The sequence below is a fragment of the Oryctolagus cuniculus genome, chromosome 10 (assembly GCF_964237555.1).
Source record: "Oryctolagus cuniculus chromosome 10, mOryCun1.1, whole genome shotgun sequence".
NCBI classification, from domain to species: Eukaryota; Metazoa; Chordata; class Mammalia; order Lagomorpha; family Leporidae; genus Oryctolagus; species Oryctolagus cuniculus.
The window spans coordinates 100995918-101017812 of record NC_091441.1 but is presented as its reverse complement, the minus strand read 5'-3'; the positions used below and the strand labels follow the sequence as shown (position 1 = coordinate 101017812).

The window sequence follows — 21895 nt, the reverse complement described above, 5'->3', positions numbered from 1 at the left end:
GGACCAGTGTTGTGGCACAACAGATTAAGCCACTGCTTAATGGCATCTCGTTGCAGTGCTGGTTTGAGTCTTGTCTGCTCTGCTTCCTGCTACGGCATCTGGGAAGGCAGGGAAAGATGGCCCAAGTACTTGGGCTCCTGCTACCCATGTGGGAGACCCGGATGCAGTTCCCTAGACAGACCTGGCTGTTGTGACCACTTGGGAGTGAACTAGCCACAGCAGATCTCTCTGTCATTCTGCCTTTCAGATAAATACATGCACAAGTCTTCAAGAAAGAGGGGAGGGGAGAATAACAAGAATGTAGGGAAGTAAGTCATGGGTAGGGAGAGAAAGATGAATTCTCTGATATGATGGTAGCGATGCAAGGATGAGCTTGGACAGAGCCAGGCATCTGTCTCTGAATAGACTCCGCCGGTGCCACATGGGCATGCAGACAGATATGTGTATCCCAAGAATGGACTCAAGACAGGCCTCGGCCTGCTGCTGACTGCCTGCCCTCTCACTAGGTCTCAACACAGCTGGGAAAACCCTAAGCTTCCCACCCATGTGGGTGAGAGCAGGCAGTATCCTCAGGCTGCTGTCTAGGGACTCTGTAGAAACACCTAGTCCAAATGCATCCAGCACCAAGGTCCCCCTCACTTTGCCAGACTGCTTTTCAGATGGCCCACTTCCCAGTGCACCCCTCAGTGGACTATGCCTTGGAGGCCAGCTGGCCAGAGCTTATACTTACATTACCACCTCCAGGGACATGCTTAATATTGTCCTTGGAACCACACTTGGACTGAATATGGCTGTAGCTCACTTTTTTCGAGACTATCTGGACCTGGAGTTTTAGAGAACAGAAAAAAACAACACAAAGGGTGGACTGGTTAGATCTGACACAGGACAGGTAGACAGTCCACACATGACCACAATGACCAACAAAGGGTGTTGTTAAACCTCCACCCCCACCGTCCACAGTGTAAGTGTAGAAGAAACAGGAAAGGGAATTTGAAAGAGCAAGAAAAGGAGTGAAACAAGACAAATACCACAAGGACAGGAGGAGTTGTGCACAGGTGCTCTATGGGTGTCATCACTGCTCCCTGCAAGACCCAGACACACACTCAGGCGCAGCCCCACCTTTTCATCTTGCCCCGTCCCCATGAGCTGAGCAAAGCATCCTTGGTTCCTTTCTGCAAGGGTTCTCGATCATCTGGGCCTGTGCTCACCTAAAGAGGGCAACTCTCTAGAGACTAGGGCCTGGCAATGCTGCAGCCAGACCCACTCTTGGAAGCCAAGGCTGCTCTGACAGGTACTGGACAGCTGCCAACAGCACACAAATCTGACACTGAGAGGAAAAAAAGGACGTTGCTCATGTACAATGCAAATGGACACAGAGTCATGGGACGCCAGTGCAGGTACAGACCCAGCCCACAGCAACTTCCAAAGGGCTCAGTCAGTGCATGGCCTGAGCAAGTACAACACAGGAAACCAGAAGTGCACCTAGACCTATTTTTGATTCGAGGGTAAAATAATTTCTTGAGCCAAATCCCACGCCCTTTGAGTTTCACAGGAAAGAGAAGAGATGCTGGGTAGAGCTGCAATGACGCATAATCACACCGCACTGTATACTAACACTCTCCTGGAGCTGAGCAACTCAACTGGAACCTGGCTGGAACCAACAATTCTCCTTGCACCACCTGCAGAAGGAACAGTTAAGAGCTTCCCTCCTTCCTTTGCTTCAGGGCTAGAGGCTCTCTGCCAATGATGCTGCCCCAGACCAAAGAGTTCTCAGCTGTAAAGAACGCAGCCTTAGAAAGGTTAACTTGTTGCATTCCTTATCATTTCTTGCCTTTTTTGGAACTTGAATGATGAATAATTGGGTAGCAAATCACTTCCTAATGAGGCTTGGTCTGAGCCAAAGGCCTCCTGGCCCTCTAGTGATCACTAGAAGCTACAGAGCTCCTTCTTCAGCCCCACCCCCACACTGTGCCAGCTCCTTGGGCAGAGACCTGCTATCCTGGTCCCTAAGGGTTAGTTCAGGCTTCTCTGGCAGCTCCTGATCAGAGGCCCACCTGCCGGCCACAGCTGACGAAAGAGGGTGCCCCACACAGGCAGGAGCCCAACTCCATGGTGTGAAAGCAAAAGGAAAGAACCCAGAGTTCCAGCTCCCCCTGCCTTCCAGCTGACGCTACATTCCCCACACTGAGTGTGTTTTTACTGGGAATGAGCATCCTCACCCTCGGTGAAGAGGTGGCCTAGGGACCAGGGCAAGCTCTCTCCACACAGCTGCATCAGGAGAGGGGTCTTCTGGTTCAGATTAGATGATGGACAAGAACCACTGCCATGTCTTAGGAGGAAGAACCTGAATGTGCACATGGGGTGGGATTCAGATCAAGGTCAGTGTGAAGGCAGTGACTGAGAGTTTTTGGATCCATTTTATCTAGCTCAATATTCACCAAAGGGTTAATGGGCTCCCAAATCTATAAACTTTCAGGGTTAATAAAAAAAATTCCCAATGGCTGAGCCATCAAGCACAGAGAAGGGAACACAGGGAAGAAGTAGAAACCGGTTAAGGGCAGGAAAAAAGTGCCATAGAGGGGAAAGTGACTCAGGCTGGAAGAGGAATTTTTACCATCTTTTACCTTCCAGAGGTTAAATCTAAATAAAACTCACTTTCCCAGCAGGCGGTTTCTGTGCACTCGCAATTGGGCCGGCTGCTTTAGTGACTGCACTGGGTTCAGGCTTTCGAGCCGTAGCAGCTGCCTCTGTTTTTTTCTCTACTTTGGCCTGGATGGAGATAAAGGGAGGGCAAATTTCAAACCAAGAGGATGACAGCCCAATGCCAAGGAAGGAAGAAGGCTATGTAGGGGACTGGAGTCCAGGCCAGCCCACCAGACAGGAGCAGGTCATCTTTGCTTCTAGACACACATTTCCTGGGACAGACCAAGCTGGAGATCCTTGAGTGGAGGTCCACAGAGCGAGGAGCTGCAGATCAAATCCCTAGGCCAGGAGGAAGAGATCAGGACACAATTTACAGAGAACAGGCCCCAGGGAAGGCTGAGAAGACCAAATGGATACACCTGAGGCACCACCGCTTACCAAAAGCAACTCTGGGGCTCTCATCCCAGACCGGACCAATCTGTCACCAATGTCTTCAAATGTTCCAGGTTTTGGCCTTACTTTAACAGTTCTGGACAACCTAAGTATTCTGTCCTGGACAGCAGTGGTGAGGGTTTGATGCAGGAGATGACATGGGTACTAGTGCAGGGACTTGAACCCTTTCCAATGGACTTTTGCCACCATCATTCCACACAGAGTCCCCATAGCTGCTAACAATAATTCTAGGACTGACGCACACTCAGATAGTTGTAAAGCAAACACTGTGGCCTGCTACGTGTTTCTCCATCACTGGCTAGTCCTGTGGTTCAGGAAAACCAGGGGCTCACAGCACAACTCATTCTGGCCACAAGAGGACAGTCCTCGTTCAGACACTCTCTACCCAAATCACATATGGTAGGACTAAGAGGTGTTCACCTTCTGCCTGTTCTGACAGTCACTGTGTGGGTTCAGAACATGAAACACCGGGTTCACGTCCACTGTCTCTTACACTGTAGAGTCTCTGAGGCCTCCTCTGTTTCTTTTGTAAAGTAGAAGAATCCTTTTGCCATCAAACAAAAACATGAATGCAAACCCCAACAACATACAAAATAGGAACTGCTCTTGACTGAGACGGTGAGAGAAAGCCAGGAGCTCAAGCCATCCTTTCCCAGTTGCTGAGGCACAAAGCTCAGGTGGAAATTTCCCGCCATCCAGTCTCATGTCCTAACAACCTCCATTCTTTGGTGGCTACATGTGGCAAGTGAAGAGGCCAGAGCTAGCATGCCAAGGACCCCAAGTCCCCTGGACCTACCCGGCCTCCTCCAGGCTGATGCTTGATATTTTCCGTGGAGCCCACCTTGGAGCGGACATTCTTCAGATCGGGGGCAGAAGCAGTAGTGGACAGGCGGCTCAGCCTAGGGGCAGAGGAGCTGGGCTTGGCAGAGGTGGGCTTCTTGTCAAGAGAAGGAGTCACGGAAGGCCGGGGTGCTGTGGGGATGGTCTTGACTCGAGTGGGAGCCATTCCTGCTGGGGGTGCTCCAGTGAGAGTGGTACTTTTCTTCACGGAACTGGTGGAGGTGCTCTTAGAACGACTCAAGTCCGCTGCAAAGGTAGAATGAGAGGTAGCATGGCTCAGGGGACAGAGAAAATGGAGCTCTTAAAGTCACGGAAAGTGAGGGCTCACGTTAGGGTTCCACAAAGGGGCAGAGCAGTGGCATTACCTGGTGCAGACTTTGCAGTCATCTTCCTGACGTCTACAGTTTTCCCCTCAGTCTTGATGGCTGCAGAGACACACACTGATGATTAACCTGACACTGAACAAACTGACCTGCCGGACCACTCTCCCAATGCTGGGATTCATCATTCATTCAACAATTACATAATGTCCACTTTGAAACAGGCACTGTGCTAGTCTTCGGAGGTGGAGCACCAACTGAGTCACATATAGGCTGCCCTTCACTAGCAGAACCAGGCTGGGTACTGTGCCTTTTTCTCGCCTACAATCCTGACAATGCCTTCTACATGGCCTCAGAAGTAGGCCATCAATACACGTTCATGTTATTGAATTGCCTGTGTCATGTAACCTATGACCACAATGTGCTAGGTGCCACAGAGTCACAGACAGTAAGAGGAAACTCATACATCCCCTTCACTCAAGACTCTTCTGAGGGCCGGCACTGTGGCCTAGCAGGTAAAGCTGCCACCTGTGGTACCGGCACCCCATACAGGCACCAGGTTCAAGTTCTGGATGTTCTACTTCCGATCCAGCTCCCTGTTAATGCACTGGGGAAAGCAGTGGAAGATGGCCCAAGTGCTTGGGCAAGTGCACCCACGTGGGAGACCTGCAAGAAGCTCCTGGCTTTGGGTAGGCCCACTTTGGCTGTTATGGCCATTTTGGGAAGTGAACATGTGGATGTAAGACCCCCACCCCATAACTGTGTTTAAAAATAAAAATATTTGCTGGCGCCGCGGCTCACTAGGCTAATCCTCTGCCTAGCGGCGCCGGCACACTGGGTTCTAGTCCCGGTCGGGGCGCCGGATTCTGTCCCGGTTGCCCCTCTTCCAGGCCAGCTCTCTGCTGTGGCCAGGGAGTGCAGTGGAGGATGGCCCAGGTGCTTGGGCCCTGCACCCCATGGGAGACCAGGAAAAGCACCTGGCTCCTGGCTCCTGCCATCGGATCAGCGCGGTGCGCCGGCTGCAGCGTGCCGGCCGCGGCGGCCATTGGAGGGTGAACCAACGGCAAAGGAAGACCTTTCTCTCTGTCTCTCTCTCTCACTGTCCACTCTGCCTGTCAAAAAAAAAAAAAAAAAAAAAAATTTAAAAAGGAAAAATAAAGAAGATTTTTCTGAATAAACACAATGCTAAGCTCACATGGAGACTAAGGTTTGCTCAATACTAGGCCAACCAGGCTTCTGCTGTTCAATGCATAAGCAGGTCTGCATACCTGCCGGGGATGCTGGCTAAAGCTATGGCTGGGACAAAGCCAAGGCCCCATAACTGCTAAGTGGCTCCCAGCGGAGGGAAGAATAGTCAATACTCACTAGTGGGCCTCTTAGGCAGAGGTGCTGGGGGGCTCTTAGTGCTTTGCCCAGCTGAAGCAGGAGTGGCAGGTGTTGTGGTTTTTGGAACAGTCTGGGTGCTCTTGGATCCAGGTCTCTGGGCTGGGGCAGAGGCCGGTTTGGTTGGGGATGTCCGCTTCTCAGCAGTCTTTGCCTCTGCAGTGGACTGAAAGTGGGAGGAAGAGCTGCAGGTCAGTAATATCCCAGAAATTCAGGCCAAATGAGGGTTCTATAGAGGCATGTAGCAGACAACAGGGGGTGCTACGGGTTAGGTGGCTACCAACAGCAAAATATCATGGCTCTAATAATAAAGTTCTCCAGACAGAGCCAGAAACTGGCTTTATAGAGGGCTGTATGATCTAGGGTTGGGAAATAGGAAGTTAAACCACCTCTCCCCAACCTGAATCTCTAAGAATACACAGCCCAGGAAAGGATGCAGATATCCTATCATAACCTACATACTGGCCCATGAAATGGATCAGACAAGGTTAAATAAACACAGGTAAAAAATCCAAAATTGTGTCCAGTCAGAGGCCGCTGTTTTTCTGGTTGATAACACACTCATAAAATACTGACCAAATTCAGGTCAGAAGTCTGGACTGCAACCCTAAGACCAGGGTCTCCCTCTGTGTGTTCTTAGACCACTGAGCCTCCCTGAGCTCTGTTTTTTCATCTGGATAAAAAGTCAGAAGAGGTCATTGCTGAGGCCCAGCTTTGATAGTATGGGATGCTGGGGAACAGAGGATGGGAAGCCAACAGCACAGGGATGATGAGAAGGGGCACGACTAACGACAGGGGCCACAAGGAGCGCCAGCCCCAAACCAGGGACTGAGAGCAGAAGGGGAGAAGTTTCTCAAGGGGAACTAAGCTGCCTCCAGGTCATTCTAGTGTGAACTCTAAGGCTGGAATCAGGAAGCCTGGGTGTGCGGTCTCTCACATTTTCCACACTAGTACCATCCTTCAGACGACAGGCTGCTGGCCGCATCAAGCTGCAGAAACAGCCTGCACTCATACCCGGAGTTATTCTGCTGTTTCTCAGTTTGTATTTCCTCCCCTGCCAGAATCATAAATCTATTTATTTCTTTTTTCTGAACAGGTTTTTTTCTTCTCAGTTTGCTTCTATAAATCTTTCTACCGAAATAAGGACCAGAATGACATCATCAGACATTTTAGTTTCTATCAATCTCTCAAAATGTTTCCATCTGTTTCTCATCTACAGGACAACAACCATGATAGTTGTAATGCATATCCCCTCTCTAGCTTAGCTATATCTTAAGATGCTGCCTAAAGAGCTGTGTGGAAAAAAGCCACTGTGATGGTATCTCAGAAGTCTATGGAAAGATGGAGTTAAATGTTAAGTTTGTTTAAGTACAAATAACTCTGAAACTCATTTATAGTTTTTTCATAGTACGTATTTCCACAAACTTTCTGAAGACCGCTTGTCAAACGAGGGTTCACAGGACCCCTGAGTGCCAGCACTGGCCTCAGACCCAAACTCAAACACTGGCTCTGCCACTTGGCAGCATGGGTCCTTCAGAAGGTTATCTGATGGAGCTTAAGCTTCCTCTCTTAAGTAGAAAGGAAGAGACTGGTATCCTCCACATGAGGGGCTGAGCACCTCCCCTTCTCTTGCTACTCCCCTCCCCCTACTAGGAGCCAATGCTAAGTAAGCCTCAAGAAGAACCAACCACCATGGCTCCAATCACCTTCCCTGCACCCTCAGATTCAAAGAAACTGCTCTCTAAAGTTCAACAGAAGCAGCCAACTGGGTGAATGAGAGAAAGCTTTGAGATTTTATTAATCATAACCTCTGATGGGACTTCTTAGTTTCTTGGCCAGAATTTTCATCTAGACTACAATTCTTAGATCCCACTGCTTGCCTTTAAAAGGTTAAATTACAATACTGACATTTAACACAGGAAACTATTTCCCGCCGTGAATTTTAGGAGTACCATCAAGCTGACCTAAAGCCCCTTCTTAAATCAAACAAAATGTTAACAAAGGTAACCATGACCTCCACCCACCCTCTCCTCCTGGAACAATTCTATAAAGTTAATGCTGCTCCAAATGGGAAGTTTCCGGGCAATAATGCAGACCAGTAAGAGGCAGCCTAATGCCAAAAGCAAGGTGAGTTACTGCATGGTGCTGGAACATGCTGAGACCAGTTGGAATAGTTCACTTATACTGCTACTACGGTAATGGGTAAAATTCACTTCTGTAGGATGATTAATGAGAAAGACAAAGAACTGAAGTTGATGTAGGAATTATACTGAAAAAGCATATTTGATTAGTACGTGGAGCAGTGAAACTGGTTAACAAGTGCTTCAGTAGGTTATGGGCAAGAACAGTGGAGACAGACAGAGGAACCAAAGTAGATGAAATATCGCCTCCAACCAGGGAAGGAAAAGGTAAAAAGAATAAAAGGGTTTCCAAGTGCTATGGCTGCCATCAAGGGGGCCCCAAACTGACTGTTCAAATTACGCTTCCCCTTGTCCCAATTCCACCTGTCTGATTCCACTGTCTGGTACCAACAAGAGTCTATCTGACACTCAGGGAAATTCTTCCCTGGTACTTGGGTGACTACTTACCTTCGGCTTCACGTCTCTTGCAGGTAAGATGGAAGGCCTGGCAGTGGTGGCAGCAGGGCGTTTGGGTGGGGCAGCTGGTACTAAGCCTGAAGCAAGGCTCATGGGTTTTTTATTCGTCCCACCAGTGGTGGTGGGAGCTGGCTGCTTAGGGAGAGAAGTGGGCTGTGTTTTGGCTTTCGATGTTGAAGTCTTTGCAGGTTGAGTGGTGGCCAAAGGCTTTAGGTTGGTTGTTGTTTTTTAATTTTTAATTTTAAATTTTTAAAGACCAACGTCAAACACACAGACAAGAATAAAAACAAATTAAAATAAAGTATAAATTGCACAATTCAAAGTAAAATTATAAGCAATGAGGATAGATGCAACTGAAAATTAGCACTTCTTTCTTCTGAGCTCAGAAAACAGTGAATTGACTCCAAGACGGATATAAAGAAAGTTAGGATTTTTTTTTCTTAATTACTATGCCACAAATTCCAGCAATTTGGCATCTGAAGATTTAAATTCAGTAACAGCTTTATATACTTAACTTTTGGTGGCTGCCGTAATTCTACACAGAAAATCCTCAGCAGGTGACTAAGCCATTACGACTTTAAGCCTGGGGTGGCAACACCAGCACATCCTAAGTGTGGCACCTGAACACTGCAGGAAGTGCCAGTATCTGAAGCTACAATCTACCTTCAAACTCGGCATTCCTTTTCATGAACGCAGAATTCAGAATCGATTTCAGAGGACTTCTGCAATTGTCCTTTCTGTTGTCATTAAGGGAGGCTGTACAACCTCTACAGAACATTCTGACAGATACACAATAGGGTCAAATCAAAAATTTTCAAGTTTTGGGTTAGGCTACTGTGGTAAAATGGGAACATATGATACTTTCTAAGTACCTCCAAACTTGAAGACAGACTTATAACAGCTCAGAAAACAAGAAGTTTCACTCACGATTCAAGCAATAATAGAAAATACTGTTTTTTAAAAATAATCGCACTGGAAGATAATCAGCACTTGGGCACCTACCTTTGCCTTCTTCTCTGGGCTTGGTGGGAGCTCCTTGCTTGGTGGGGTGGTGATGTCATTTCCGGTCACACTCACAGCAGGCCGTCCTTCGTCTGGTCGGGTTATTCCTAAGTGGGGTGAGTGGGAATTATTCTAGGTGAATGCTTTTCATAACCATATTGAAAATGCAAGGCTTAGCAGAGACAGACCACTAACTAGCACCTCATTCCGAGTAAGTCCAACGGGTTGTGCTGCTGAAACTTGGACAAGATGCCCAAGTTCTCATTGTGATGCAGGATAGTTTCAGATTCCAGAGATTCAGGGAGTTTGTCCCTGTGGAGAAGCGATCTCAATGGGATTTGCACAAATAATCAGTGGAAGGAAATGGCCTTTAAAGTGTGGTCTCCTTTCCCTGCAGATAAGCAAAAGGCATTCTATCACCAAACCACTAGCTCTCGGAATACAAGAGACAAAAATCTCTTCTAGCAGTGTCTATCTTTTGGAATAAAGGTTGCTGAGAGATGCAGTAACAGCCAGAAGATCATTCAATGTCCTCCCTTACTTCCTTTCCTTGTAAAGAATCACTTTATGGAGGATGTGAGATTAACTCGCTCTAGATCTAGCAGTGACCCAGATTTCCAACAAGGCTGAGGGGACCCAGGGAACCAAATCCAGGGCCAGAAATAAAATCTACTGTCGCAGGCTGCATAGCTTCCCCTCTGTGGGAAGCTTTCTATGGACTTAGACCTGAAAGCCTTAAAAGGCCATGCAATTTGTAATCTTGGTGGGAAGGCCTTTCTAACACAAAATACATAAGCCACAAAAGCTAAGTTTGACTAAAGAAAAATAATGAACTTCAATATGACCAAAAAACAGAACTAAATTAAAAAGTCAAATGACAAATAGGAAAAAAAAAAATTTTTTTTTTTTTTTTGGACAGGCAGAGTGGACAGTGAGAGAGACAGAGAGAAAGGTCTTCCTTTTCCGTTGATTCACCCTCCAATGGCCACTGCGGCCGGCGCACCGCGCTGATCCGAAGCCAGGAGCCAGGTGCTTCTCCTGGTCTCCCACGCGGGTGCAGGGCCCAAGGATTTGGGCCATCCTCTACTGCACTCCCGGGCCACAGCAGAGAGCTGGACAGGAAGATGAGCAACCGGGACAGAATCCAGCGCCCCAACCGGGACTAGAACCTGGTGTGCTGGCGCGGCAGGTGGAGGATTAGCCTATTGAGCCACAGCACTGGCTAAAAAATTACTCTTACAAACCATTAAGTCCTATAAAGGTCAACCATATATTAGAAAAATGATCAAACCATAGTTAATATCAAAATACAAATGTCTTGAAAATGTAAAAATGTTTTATCTTAAGTATAATAAGATAAATGAAAACACACTGCCATTTTTAACCTAACACATTGTCAAAAATATTGAAATTTAAAAGAACCACAGGGGACAACATGGAGAAGTACACTGTTGGAAGGGTGTGAACTGGTTACAATCCACAGGCAGGGTAGTCTGGCAGTGCTTGCATAGAATACTATTGCAGAAATCCAACTCACAGATGGATCTGCATACCTGCAAAGCGCCAAACATGCACGGTTCATCACTAGAGCACTGGAGTACCAAGGGATGAGCAACTGAAGTCTGTTAATATACAAAGCTGGTTAAATTATGAACGAATTATTATTGTAATCCTTGATATGGAGAAACAAAGCACAGATAAACTCTCTTGTGGCTGGATATGGAATGATCTCTACTAAGTTAAAGAAACAAAAATGCAAGGTGTATAAAAGCAGTATGTAAAACATGAAGCTATGTGTGTAGAAAAGAGATGGGGGAAATAAACCACTGTGATTACACACATATATGTATTTTAGAAGAACCTTTGGAAATATCACAGTGAAACTTGGGTTGAATACCCTGCTCTGGCTCCGAGCTTCTGGCTAATGCAGGCCCTGGTATGCAGCAGTGATGGCCCAAGTAATTGGATTCTTGCCACGCACATGGAGAGCTGGACTGAGTTCCCAAGCTGAGTTCTCCAGCTTTGTCCCTAACTGTTCAGGGCATTCAGGAAATAAATCAGCAGATGGGAGTGTTCTTTCTCTCTGTCCTTCTGCTTCTCAAATAAGTGAATTATAAAAGAAATTTTAAAAGCTTTTTGAGAGATAATTATAGATTCACAGAACGTTACATAGAAATGTCATCTTGCATAACTACCGTATGCCATCAAAACCAGGGAAATGACACAGTACAGTCCACAGAGCTTATTCAGAGGCCTCCAGTCTTACATGTACTCATTTGTGTGTGTACAGTTCTATGTAATTTTAACACATAAGTTGTTTTGTATAATCACTAACAACTATCAAGATACACAACTGTTTCATTGCCACAGGGCTCCCCTTCATATTATTACATTATAGCCACACCCAACTCACCCCCTTTTCCAGGGAAGCTTTAATGTAGTAAAGTCTTAATGTGGTCTCCACCTTTATAGCAACATCCAATTACACACACACACACACACACATACACACACACATATTAGCAGAGTTAGAGAGAGGAGAGACAGAAAGACAGACATCTTCTATCTACTGGTTCACTCCCCAAATGGCCCCAATGACCAGGGTTTGGCCAGTAAAAACCAGGATCTTGGAACTCCATCTGCATTTCCCACAGGTTGGCAGGGGCCCAAGCACTTAGGCCATCTTCAGCTGCCTTCCCAGGTGCATTAGCAGGGAGCTGGATTGGAAGTGGAGTTAGCTGGGACTTGAACTGGTGGCCAAATGGGATGCCAATGTTATAGGTGGAGACATAACCCTCTGTGCCACAATACCAGCTCCTTTTACTTTGTTGCTGTTTTTTTTTTTTTTTTTTTTTAAGATTTATTTATTTATTTGAAAGGCAGAGCTACAGAGAGGTAGAGGAAGAGAGTCTTCCATCTGCTAGTTTACTCCCCAGATGGCCACAACAGCCGGAGCTGCATCAATCCAAAGCCAGGAGCAAGGAGCTTCTTCCGGGTCTCCCACACAGGTGCAGGAACCCAGGCCATAGCAGAGAGCTGGATCCAGAAATGGAACAGCCGGGACTTGAACCGCCGCCAATACGGGGATGCCAACACTGCAAATGGCAGCACTCCCACTAAGCCACAGCACTGGCCCCAGCCCCTTTTCTTAGGGGAAGAGTATTCAGTTTTTCACCATGAGGCATGATGTTAGCTGCATGTTTTCTGTAGATGTCCTTTGTCAAGCTGGGAAAGATTTTCAGTTAGATGAGAGCTTTCTCATGAATGCTGGGTATTACTGAATGCTTTTTTGATTATAGATCCAGCCTAGAATAAATTCTATTTGTATATTATATATAATCCTTTCTATATATTGCTGGATGTGATTTGCTAATATTGTTAGGAATTCTTGCATCTAAGTTCATAAGAGATACTGTCTGAAATTTTCTTTTTGTACTGTCCTTGTCCAATTTTGGTATAGGGATAATACTGAACTTATAAAATGAGTTATTAAATGTTAACTCTCCTTTTGTTTTCTAGAAGAGAGTATATAAAATTGGTGCTAATTATTCTTTAAATGTATGGTAACTTTTTCCTGTGAAACCATCTGGGCAGGTAACTGTTTTCAAGAGCTCTATAACTATAAATTCAACTTCCTTAATGGTTACCCAGGTTATCTATTTCATTTGGGCTGAGTTTCGGTAATTTGTTTTTCAAGGAAGTGGTCTAATTCATCTAGGTTGTTAGTTTGTAAAAATAAAGTTCTTTCTAGTAGTCCCTCCCTCATTATCCTTGCAATAGCAATGCAATATCATATTATTAGTGATTTGTACCTTCTATCTTTTTGTCAATTTATCAATTTTATTGATAATTTCAAAGAACCATATTTTGGTTTAATTGCTTTTCTTTGCTATTTTCTTGTTTACAATTTCACAAATTTCTGCTTGCTTTGATTTTATTCTTAGTCTAGGTTTTTTAAAGGAATTTGGAGGGAGTTTTTTTAATTTAAAAGATTTATTTATTTATTTGAAAGGCAGAGTTACAGAGAGGCAAAGTCAGGGAGAGAGAGGTCTTCCATCTGCTGGTTCACTCCTCAAATGGCCCCAACAGCTGGAGCTCTGCCAATCCGAAGCCATGAGCTAGGAGCTTCCTCAGGGTCTCCTGTGTGGGTTCAGGGGCCCAAGGATTTAGGCCATCTTTCACTGCTTTCAAAGGCCATAGCAGAGAGCTGGATTGCAAATAGAGCAGCTAGGACTCGAACTGGCACCCATATGAGATGCCGGCAGAGCAGGCAGCTGCTTTACCAGCTATGACACAGTGCCAGCTCCTGTCTAGGTTCTTGATGTCACAACTTAGATGACTGATTTCAGACCTTTACTCTTTTCTAATGTAAAGCATAATTTTCCAATCTCGGTACTGCCGTAGTTACATTCCATAAATTTTAACAAGTTTCGTTTTCATCCAGTTCACTGTATTTTTATTTATTTATTTTATTTTCATTTTTTAAAGATTTATTTATTTTTTGAAAGAGTCACACAGAGAGAGGAGAAGCAAAGAGAGGAAAGAGAGAGGTCTTCCATCCAATGGTTCTCTCCTCAGTTGGCCGCAATGGCTGGAGCTGCTCCGATCCGAAGCCAGGAGCCAGGAGCCAGGAGCCAAGAGACGCTTCTGGGTCTCCCACATGGGCACAGGGGCTCAAGGATTTGGGCCATCTTTCCAGTGCATTCCCAGGCCACAGCAGAGAGCTGGATCAGAAGTGGAGGAGCCAGGTCTCAAACAGTGTCCATATAGGATGCTGGCGCCTCAGGACAGGGCGTTAACCCGCTGAGCCACGATGCCGGCCCCTCACTGTATTTTTAAAATTTCCTTTTGGAATTCCTCTTTGATCCATGGATTATTTAGAAATATATTGTTTAATTTCCAAGTGTTTGAAGATTTTCTTGTAGTCTTTCTGCCATCAATTTTGAATTTGATTCCAGTATGGCCAGAGAATATATTTTACATAATATCAATTTTTAAAAATTTATTCATATTAAAGTTTGTTTATGACCTATGATTCATATTAGTAAATGATACATGGGCCTGTGAAAAGAACATATATATTCTTTTGCTGAGTGGAATTTCTATAATGTTACTAAGATTGTGCTGTCTGATAGCACTGTAAACTATTTTATATCTTTTTTGCTAATATTCTGTCTGGTGATTTTATCAGCTGCTTAGAACAGGATGTTAAATTGTGGTTTGTCCATTTCTCCTTTAAGCTCTATCAATTTTTCTTTCATATATTTTGAAGTTCTTTTTTTATGCACATACATTTAAAGTTTTATTTATTTGAAAGATAGATAGGCTGAGAGAGAAAGAGAAGGAGGGAGGGAGGGAGGCAGGCAGAGAGAGAAGGAGGGAGAAGGAGTGGGGAGAGAGAATGAATAAGACAATTTTCCATTCACTTCCCATATGCTCACAATAGCTAGGGCTGGGAGCCCACAACTCCACTGGATCTCCCACAGGATGGCATAGACCCAAATACTTGACTCATCATCTGATGCCTCCCAGGCTGTGCACCTGGCAGGCAGTTGGGTCAGAATCAGAGCTGGGACTCATGTCTAGAAACTCTGATTCGGAATGGAAGCATCACAAGGGATGGCTTAACCATTGCAGCAATGCCTGCCCACGCATATACAATCAGAACTGAGCAGTCTGCTTGGTGGGCTGATTCACCATTCCTTTCTCTGACATCTGCTTAGAATGATATGAATACAGCCACTCTTGCTTTCAAAATTAATGGTGACCCTTTTCCATATTTTTATTTTCAATCTATTCATATCCTTGTTTCACATGCATTTCTTGCAAATAGCAAGAAATAACCCATTCTTCCTACTTTGTTTTTCAATTGTAGTATTTAGACCACTTGTACTTGAAATCTATTGGTATATGTTAGGGCTTAAGCATTATATTTTGGGGCCGGCACTGTGGACTTGAAATCTATTGGTATATGTTAGGGCTTAAGTATGACATTTTGGAGCCAGCTCCAGCTGGCCGTTGAGGCCATTTTGGGAGTGAACCAGCGAATGACAGAAGACCTCTCTCTCTGCCTCTCCTTGTCCTTCTGTGTAACTCTAACTTCCAAATAAAAAAATAAATTAATCTAAAAAAAAAAGATGACATTTTATAAATTGTTCTCTTTGTTTCTCATTCGCTGCTTCTCATGCTCTCATTTGCCTTCTTGTGGGCTAAATGTCTTTTAGAAATCCATTTTTGGGGCCTACGACTTGGTGTAGCAGTTTAAGCCAATGTCTATGACGCCAGTATTTGATATTAATACATCTGGGAAAGTAGTGGAAGATGGTCCAACTAGCTGGGCCCCGGCCACCCACAGAGACTCACATGGAATTTCTGGCTCCTGGCTTCAGCCTGGCCCAGTCCTGGCCATTGCTGGCATTTGGAGAGTGAACCCACAGATGGACGATGTGTTTATCTCTGTCTATCTGCCTCTTTCTTCCCCTCTCTGGAACAGCAGGTTAAGCCACTGCCTGAAATGGTGGCATGGCATCCCATTTGGACACTGATCTGAGAGTCTCAGCTGTTCCGCTTTTGATCCAGCTCCATGCTAATGAGCCTGGGAAAGAAGCTGAAGATGGCTTGAGTATTTGGGCTCCTGTCACGCACATGGGAGACCTGGATAAACTCCTGGCTTCAGCCTGGCCCACCCACAGATACTGCTACCATAGGCAAAATGAACCCCTGATAGAAGATCTCTCACTCCAACTCTGCTTTTTAAATAAATAAATAAATAAATAAATCTTTAGGGGAAAAAAAGGAGAAATAATTGTTTGTTTTTAAATAATGTTTTTGAGTGTTGCTCTAAGTATTTTTATTTTTTTATTTTTTGACAGGCAGAGTGGACAGTGAGAGAGAGAGACAGAAAGGTCTTCCTTTGCCGTTGGTTCACCCTCCAATGCGCTGCAGCCGGCGCACCGCGCTGATCCGATGGCAGGAGCCAGGTACTTCTCCTGGTCTCCCATGGGGTGCAGGGCCAAAGTACTTGGGCCATCCTCCACTGCACTCCCTGGCCACAGCAGAGAGCTGGCCTGGAAGAGGGGCAACCGGGACAGAATCCAGCGCCCAGACCTGGACTAGAACCTGGTGTGCCAGCGCCGCAAGGCAGAGGATTAGCCTAGTGAGCCGCGGCACCGGCTTGCTCTAAGTATTACAATATACATACAGCTGACCGACATCAATGTTTTACTATTCTGAGTGAACTGTTGAATCCTGTTTCCATTTAGAATCTTTTGCCCTATCCACATTTACAATTTTAAGTTAAATTTGAATTTTTTTTTTTTTTTAATTTGAATTTTTTTTTTTTTAAAGACAGAGAAGGGGCTGGCACTGTGGCAAAGAAGGCTAAACCTCTGCTTGCAGTGCCAGCATCCCATAGGGCACCAAGTGAAGTCTTGGCTACTCCACTTCTGATCCAGCTCCCAGCTACTGTGCCTGGGAAAGCAGCAGAGGATGGCACCATGTGGGCCCCTGTATCCACATAAGAGACCTGGAGGAAGCTCCTGGCTCCTAGCTCCAGCCTGGCCCTGCTTGGGCTGTTGTGGCCATTTTGGGAGTGAACCAGCAGAAGGAAGTTCTCTCTATCTATGCCTTTGAAATAAATAAATAAAACTTAAAAAAATAAAAACAAAGCAATCAAAAGGCAGAGAAACAGAGAGGATATGCAGGCAAGACAGAGAGAGGGAGATGTTTCTTCTGCTACTTAACTTCCAGATCCCCACCATAGCTGGACCAGGCCAAAGCCAGGAGCCTGGAGCTCAAGTCAGGTTTTTCAAGTGGGTAGTAGGGACCCAAGTACTCAAGTCATCACCTGCTACCTCCCCAAGTGTGCATTAGCAGGAAGCTGGAATTGGAAGCAGAGCTGGTACATGAACCCAGGAACTTCAGTATGGGGTGTGGGTATCTCAAGCGGCATCTTGACCACTGCACTGCACATCTTATAACACTTTTAACATACTTTCCCCCTTCAGGGGCCAGTGTTGTGGTGCAGCAGTTTTAGCCACTCCCTGCAACACCAGCATTGCATATTGGAGTCTTGGCTGCTCAGCTTCTAATCTAACTTCCCTGCTTGGAAGGCAGCAGAAGATGGATCAAGTACTTGGGCCCCTGGTACCTATGTGAGAGACCTAGATGGAGTTCCTGGCTCCTGACTTTGGCCTGGCCCAGCTACGCACTCACGGCCATTTGGGGAGTGAACCAGTGGATGCAAATCTCTCTTCTGTTCCCCCTCCTGTTACTGTCTTTCAAATACATTCTCTCTCTCTCTGTCTCTTCCTCTTTTGTCTGCCTTTCAAATAAATAAATGAATGTTTTTAAGAAAATCAAAACTTGCCGGCGCCGCAGCTCAATAGGCTAATCCTCCACCTTGCGGCGCCGGCACACCGGGTTCTAGTCCCGGTCGGGGCGCCGGATTCTGTCCCGGTTGCCCCTCTTCCAGGCCAGCTCTCTGCTGTGGCCCGGGAGTGCAGCGGAGGATGGCCCAAGTACTTGGGCCCTGCACCCCATGGGAGACCAGGATAAGTACCTGGCTCCTGCCATCGGATCAGCGTGGTGCGCCGGCTGCGGCGGCCATTGGAGGGTGAACCAACGGCAAAGGAAGACCTTTCTCTCTGTCTCTCTCTCTAACCACTCTGCCTGTCAAAAAAAAAAAAAAAAAAAAAAAAAAAAGAAAATCAAAACTAATAAGAAGGGGGCAGGGTAGAGAAGTATCACTATGTTCCTAATTCTGTATATATAAAATACATGAAATTTGAATACCTTAAAAAAAAAGAAACCCACTTGAAATATCCATGTCTTTATCAATCATTAGTTTACAAAAGTTAAGAGATTATCCTTGCATGGATTTCTTGGTATTTATCTTATCTGCAATTTTAGTGTGTATAGTGTTTTTTTTTTTAAAGCTTTATTTATTTATTTGAGAGGCAGAGTTACAGAGAGAGGGAGAGACAGAGACAGGTCTTCCATCCACAGGTTCACCCTTCAGATGGGGGCAATGGCCAGAGCTGGGCCAATCTGAAGCCAGGAGCCAGGAGCCAGGAGCCAGGAGCCAGGAGCCAGGAGCTTCTTCCAGGTCTCCCACATGGGTGCAGGGGCCCAAACACTTGGGCCATCTTCTACTGCTTTCTCAGCCATAGCAGAGAGCAGGATTGGAAGTGGAGTAGCTGGGATTCAAACTAGCACCCATATGGGATGCCAGCACTGTAGGTGGAAGCTTAACCCACTATGCCACAGCAAAGTCCCCAAATTTCAGTTTTTTAAGTTTATATCTTTTGTCCCATTTGGGGAGTTTTCAGTCCCTATTTCTTAGAACAGTTATTCACTCTTGGATTCTTTCTCCTGTTCTGGGATTCTGGTGACACAAATGTTAGATCTTTTGTTATGGTCCCACGGGTCTTTGAGACTCTATTTTCTATGTCTATTTTCTCTCTGTTGTTCACGCTAAATAAATTCTATTGATTTGTTCTCAAATTCACTGTTTCTATCATGTGATCTCCAGTCTACTGCTGAGGCCATTTGACAAACTATTTGCATTGTATAATTAACATTTAGTTATTTTTCATAACTTGTTTCTTTGCTGAGATTTTTCCAGTTTTTCATTCATTTTAAAAAAATCACAATTGCTTATTATAGCAATTTTATGATGGTTGCTTATAAATTCTAATATCATACTTTAGCAGGCAATGCCTTTGTTTACATTTAGCAAGTAGATTCTGGCTTTAGTGCCAATGATAATTTAGTGCCATAGGATTGTGGCCTGCCAAGGCTGTCACTCAATCCCTGGCCTATGCAGTGTCACCTTGTTAGCACTGAGTAATGCTGGATACATGGTAAAGAGAGAGCTGCTCTTGGCCTGATCCTGGCTGCCTGGGGTGAGGACTCTGCCTATTGAATCTCTACTGGGGTTGCTGAGACAAGAAGCACCTACCTGGCCTGCTTTCAGCTTCTGCCAGGTGGTAGAGGACTATGAGAAACCAGGCCCACAGGTGCTGCTGGTGCTGTTAACTGGTGCTGCAGGCCTAGAGCTCCTGATAGCTGTGGGTGGAGTGGACCATGGGTAGGCTGTCATAAGTTCCACTGACACTGTGTCAGCAGACAGGTTGAGTTCACCGCTGATTATGGGTAGAGAAACAGGGCTCACCACTGGTCTCTGCTGGACCTCCCCTTTCCTGTCCTTTGGCAAGAGAGAATGGGCTTTTCTCCTTCTCGTCTTTTTTTTGTCTATGCTTGATAATTCCAGGTTATGGGCCTTGCCAGTCCTCAACCACGAATATACGCAAAACTCACTGCACTGTGGGTCCTCAAGTCCTGGGATCTCTACTCAGTTTGCCTTTTCTCTACCTTTTAGAGTCCTTTATGGAAATCTCTAAATTATTTTCCAAGAATTTAGTTGTATTTACTGGGAGTAGCAAGAAAAAGTGAGTTGATACCATCTTGTCTTTGTAGGTGGTTTTCTAATGTAGAGCTTTTTGTACTTTTTGATGTCTGAACTGCATGTATTTTTAGTCAAAACTGAATATCTTTTAGTTTTAAAAATGTGACAGAAAAAAACAATTGCAAGAACGACACAAATTTTAGCCTGTTCTGTAAGCAGACTGAGAGATTTTAACAAATGTATGAATTTTTGCCCCTGGCCCTAGACCACTGTATTTTTTTTCCAATGGACATAGGATTTTTCAGTAAACAATATATATAGTTAAAAATAATTAATAAAATAAATAATAATAAATATATAACTTCACTTCATGAAGATTCTATTACTAGAATTCAGGCATGCAGTTATCTCACACTTACATGTACAAGTAAACATGTACATGTACTTACATGTACAAGTAAACATGTCTATGTAAGCAGATATGGTCTACCTCCCTGACGGTGCTGCTCACCAAAACTGTCATCTTTCCCTCAGGGACATACACTAGGCAACTGCTAGAGATTACCACCCAAATGTCCCTAGAATTCTGCAAAAGGATGTCTTGAACAGAATTAATTTAACTCCTGCACAAAGCTGCTTTCTGTTGTTGGATCTTTCCATTATTTGAACCACTGCCTGCTGGGAAATCAGGCCCAAAATCACAAGACAACCTTCAATGCTTCTTTCTCTCTCATTTTCACACCTTCCACTGTTAATTATTTTCACCTCTATTTCCCCTATCGTGTTTTCAGTGTTTCATCTGTCCCTTTCTGAATCAAACTGTCCTAATCAGGTTTTCTTCCTTCAATCTTCTGTCTTCCAGTTCATCTTACATAGCGAGAAGAGTGTCTTCCCTAAGCTGACCTTTGGCTACTTTACTTGTTGTCACAGACCCTCACCACAGTTTTTTTTTTTTTTTTTTTTTTTTTTTTTTTTTTTTTTTTTAATTTATTTGACAGAGTTACAGACAGTGAGAGAGAAAGAGAAAGGTCTTCCCTCTGTTGGTTCACTCCCCAAATGGCCACAATGGCCAGCACTGCGCCAATCCAAAGCCAGGAGTCAGGTGCTTCCTCCTGGTCTCCCACGTGGGCACAGGGGCCCAAGCACCTGGGCCATCCTCCACTGCCCTCCCAGGCCACAGCAGAGAGCTGGACTGGAGGAGGAGCAACTGGTACCAGAACCCGTGCCTACATGGGATGCCGGCACCGCAGGCGGAGGATTAACCAAGTGAGCCACGGCGCTGGCCCCACCACACTTCTTATGGTAGTAAGTTAAACTTCTATCAGTGAGGTATCTGAAGCTTGGCACGATTGGGTTCCAGGAATGAAGTTCAGTTTCAAACCCCCTGCCCTCTGTCCCAGCAGGCTCAACCTCCACTCTCTTTACCCCTCCCCATTCTATCCCCTCTAAAATAAAGTCTTTTCTGTTTAAAAAAAGAAAAAAACAAAGATTGGGTTCCAAAGATTTTTCTAGATTTTTTATTGTTTCTTTCTATATACGTATAGATAGCCTTAGTGTTTTTTGTTTTTTGTTTTTTGTTTTTTTTTTTTTTTTTTAATTAACTTATTTATTTGGAAGGCGGGGGCAGGGGAGGGGAGACTGTCTTCCATCTACAACAGCCAGAGCTGGGCTGATCCAAAGCCAGGAGCCTGAAGCTTCTTCTAGGTCCCCCACAGGGGTGCAGGGATCCAAGGACTAGGGCCATCTTCCACAGCTTTCTCAAGCCATAGCAGAAAGTGGAGCAGCTGGGACTAGAACCAGCTCCCATATGGGATGCCAGCACTGCAGGCAGCAGCTTTACCCACCACGTCATAGCATCAGCCCCCAGATAGCTTTGGAACACTTGCTCAACCCACTTTTTCTTCTCAAGAAAAATTTTCCAGATGAACAAAGTGACCAAGTCAATACTGAGTAAGAGGGGTTGGCACTGTGGCATAGCAGGCCATATGAGTGCCGATCTGAATCCAAGCTGCTCCATTTCTGATCCAGCTCCCTGCTAATACTTCTGGGCAGAAAATGGCTCAAGTGTTTGGGCAGCTGCCAGCCACATGGGAGACCTGAACGGAGGTTTCAGACCCCTTGCTTTGGCCTGGCCTTACCCTGGCCATTGCAGCCATCTGGGGAATGACCCAGCATATATAAGATCTCTCTCTTTCTCATTCTGTCTCTCCCTCTTTCTGTAACTTTGCCTTTCAAACAAAATTTTTTAA

General features: G+C 45.2%; 1 protein-coding gene across 47 annotated transcripts in view; it reads right to left on the bottom strand.

Annotated features, from left to right (window-relative positions):
* Positions 1-21895, bottom strand: part of MAP4 (microtubule associated protein 4) — a 191945-nt gene that overhangs the window by 13682 nt on the left and 156368 nt on the right. For 14 of the 47 annotated variants that reach the window (XM_070050864.1, XM_070050865.1, XM_017343789.3 and 11 more), the window contains 7 exons: positions 9239-9345; positions 8228-8443; positions 5622-5805; positions 4302-4361; positions 3893-4182; positions 2656-2769; positions 731-823 (listed from right to left, as the gene is read on the bottom strand). In XM_070050864.1, coding sequence (XP_069906965.1) covers positions 731-823; positions 2656-2769; positions 3893-4182; positions 4302-4361; positions 5622-5805; positions 8228-8443; positions 9239-9345 — 1064 coding nt within the window. The remainder of the gene's footprint in view (positions 1-730; positions 824-2655; positions 2770-3892; positions 4183-4301; positions 4362-5621; positions 5806-8227; positions 8444-9238; positions 9346-21895) is intronic. The other 33 variants (XM_070050877.1, XM_070050878.1, XM_070050880.1 and 30 more) reach the window with 8 other exon arrangements.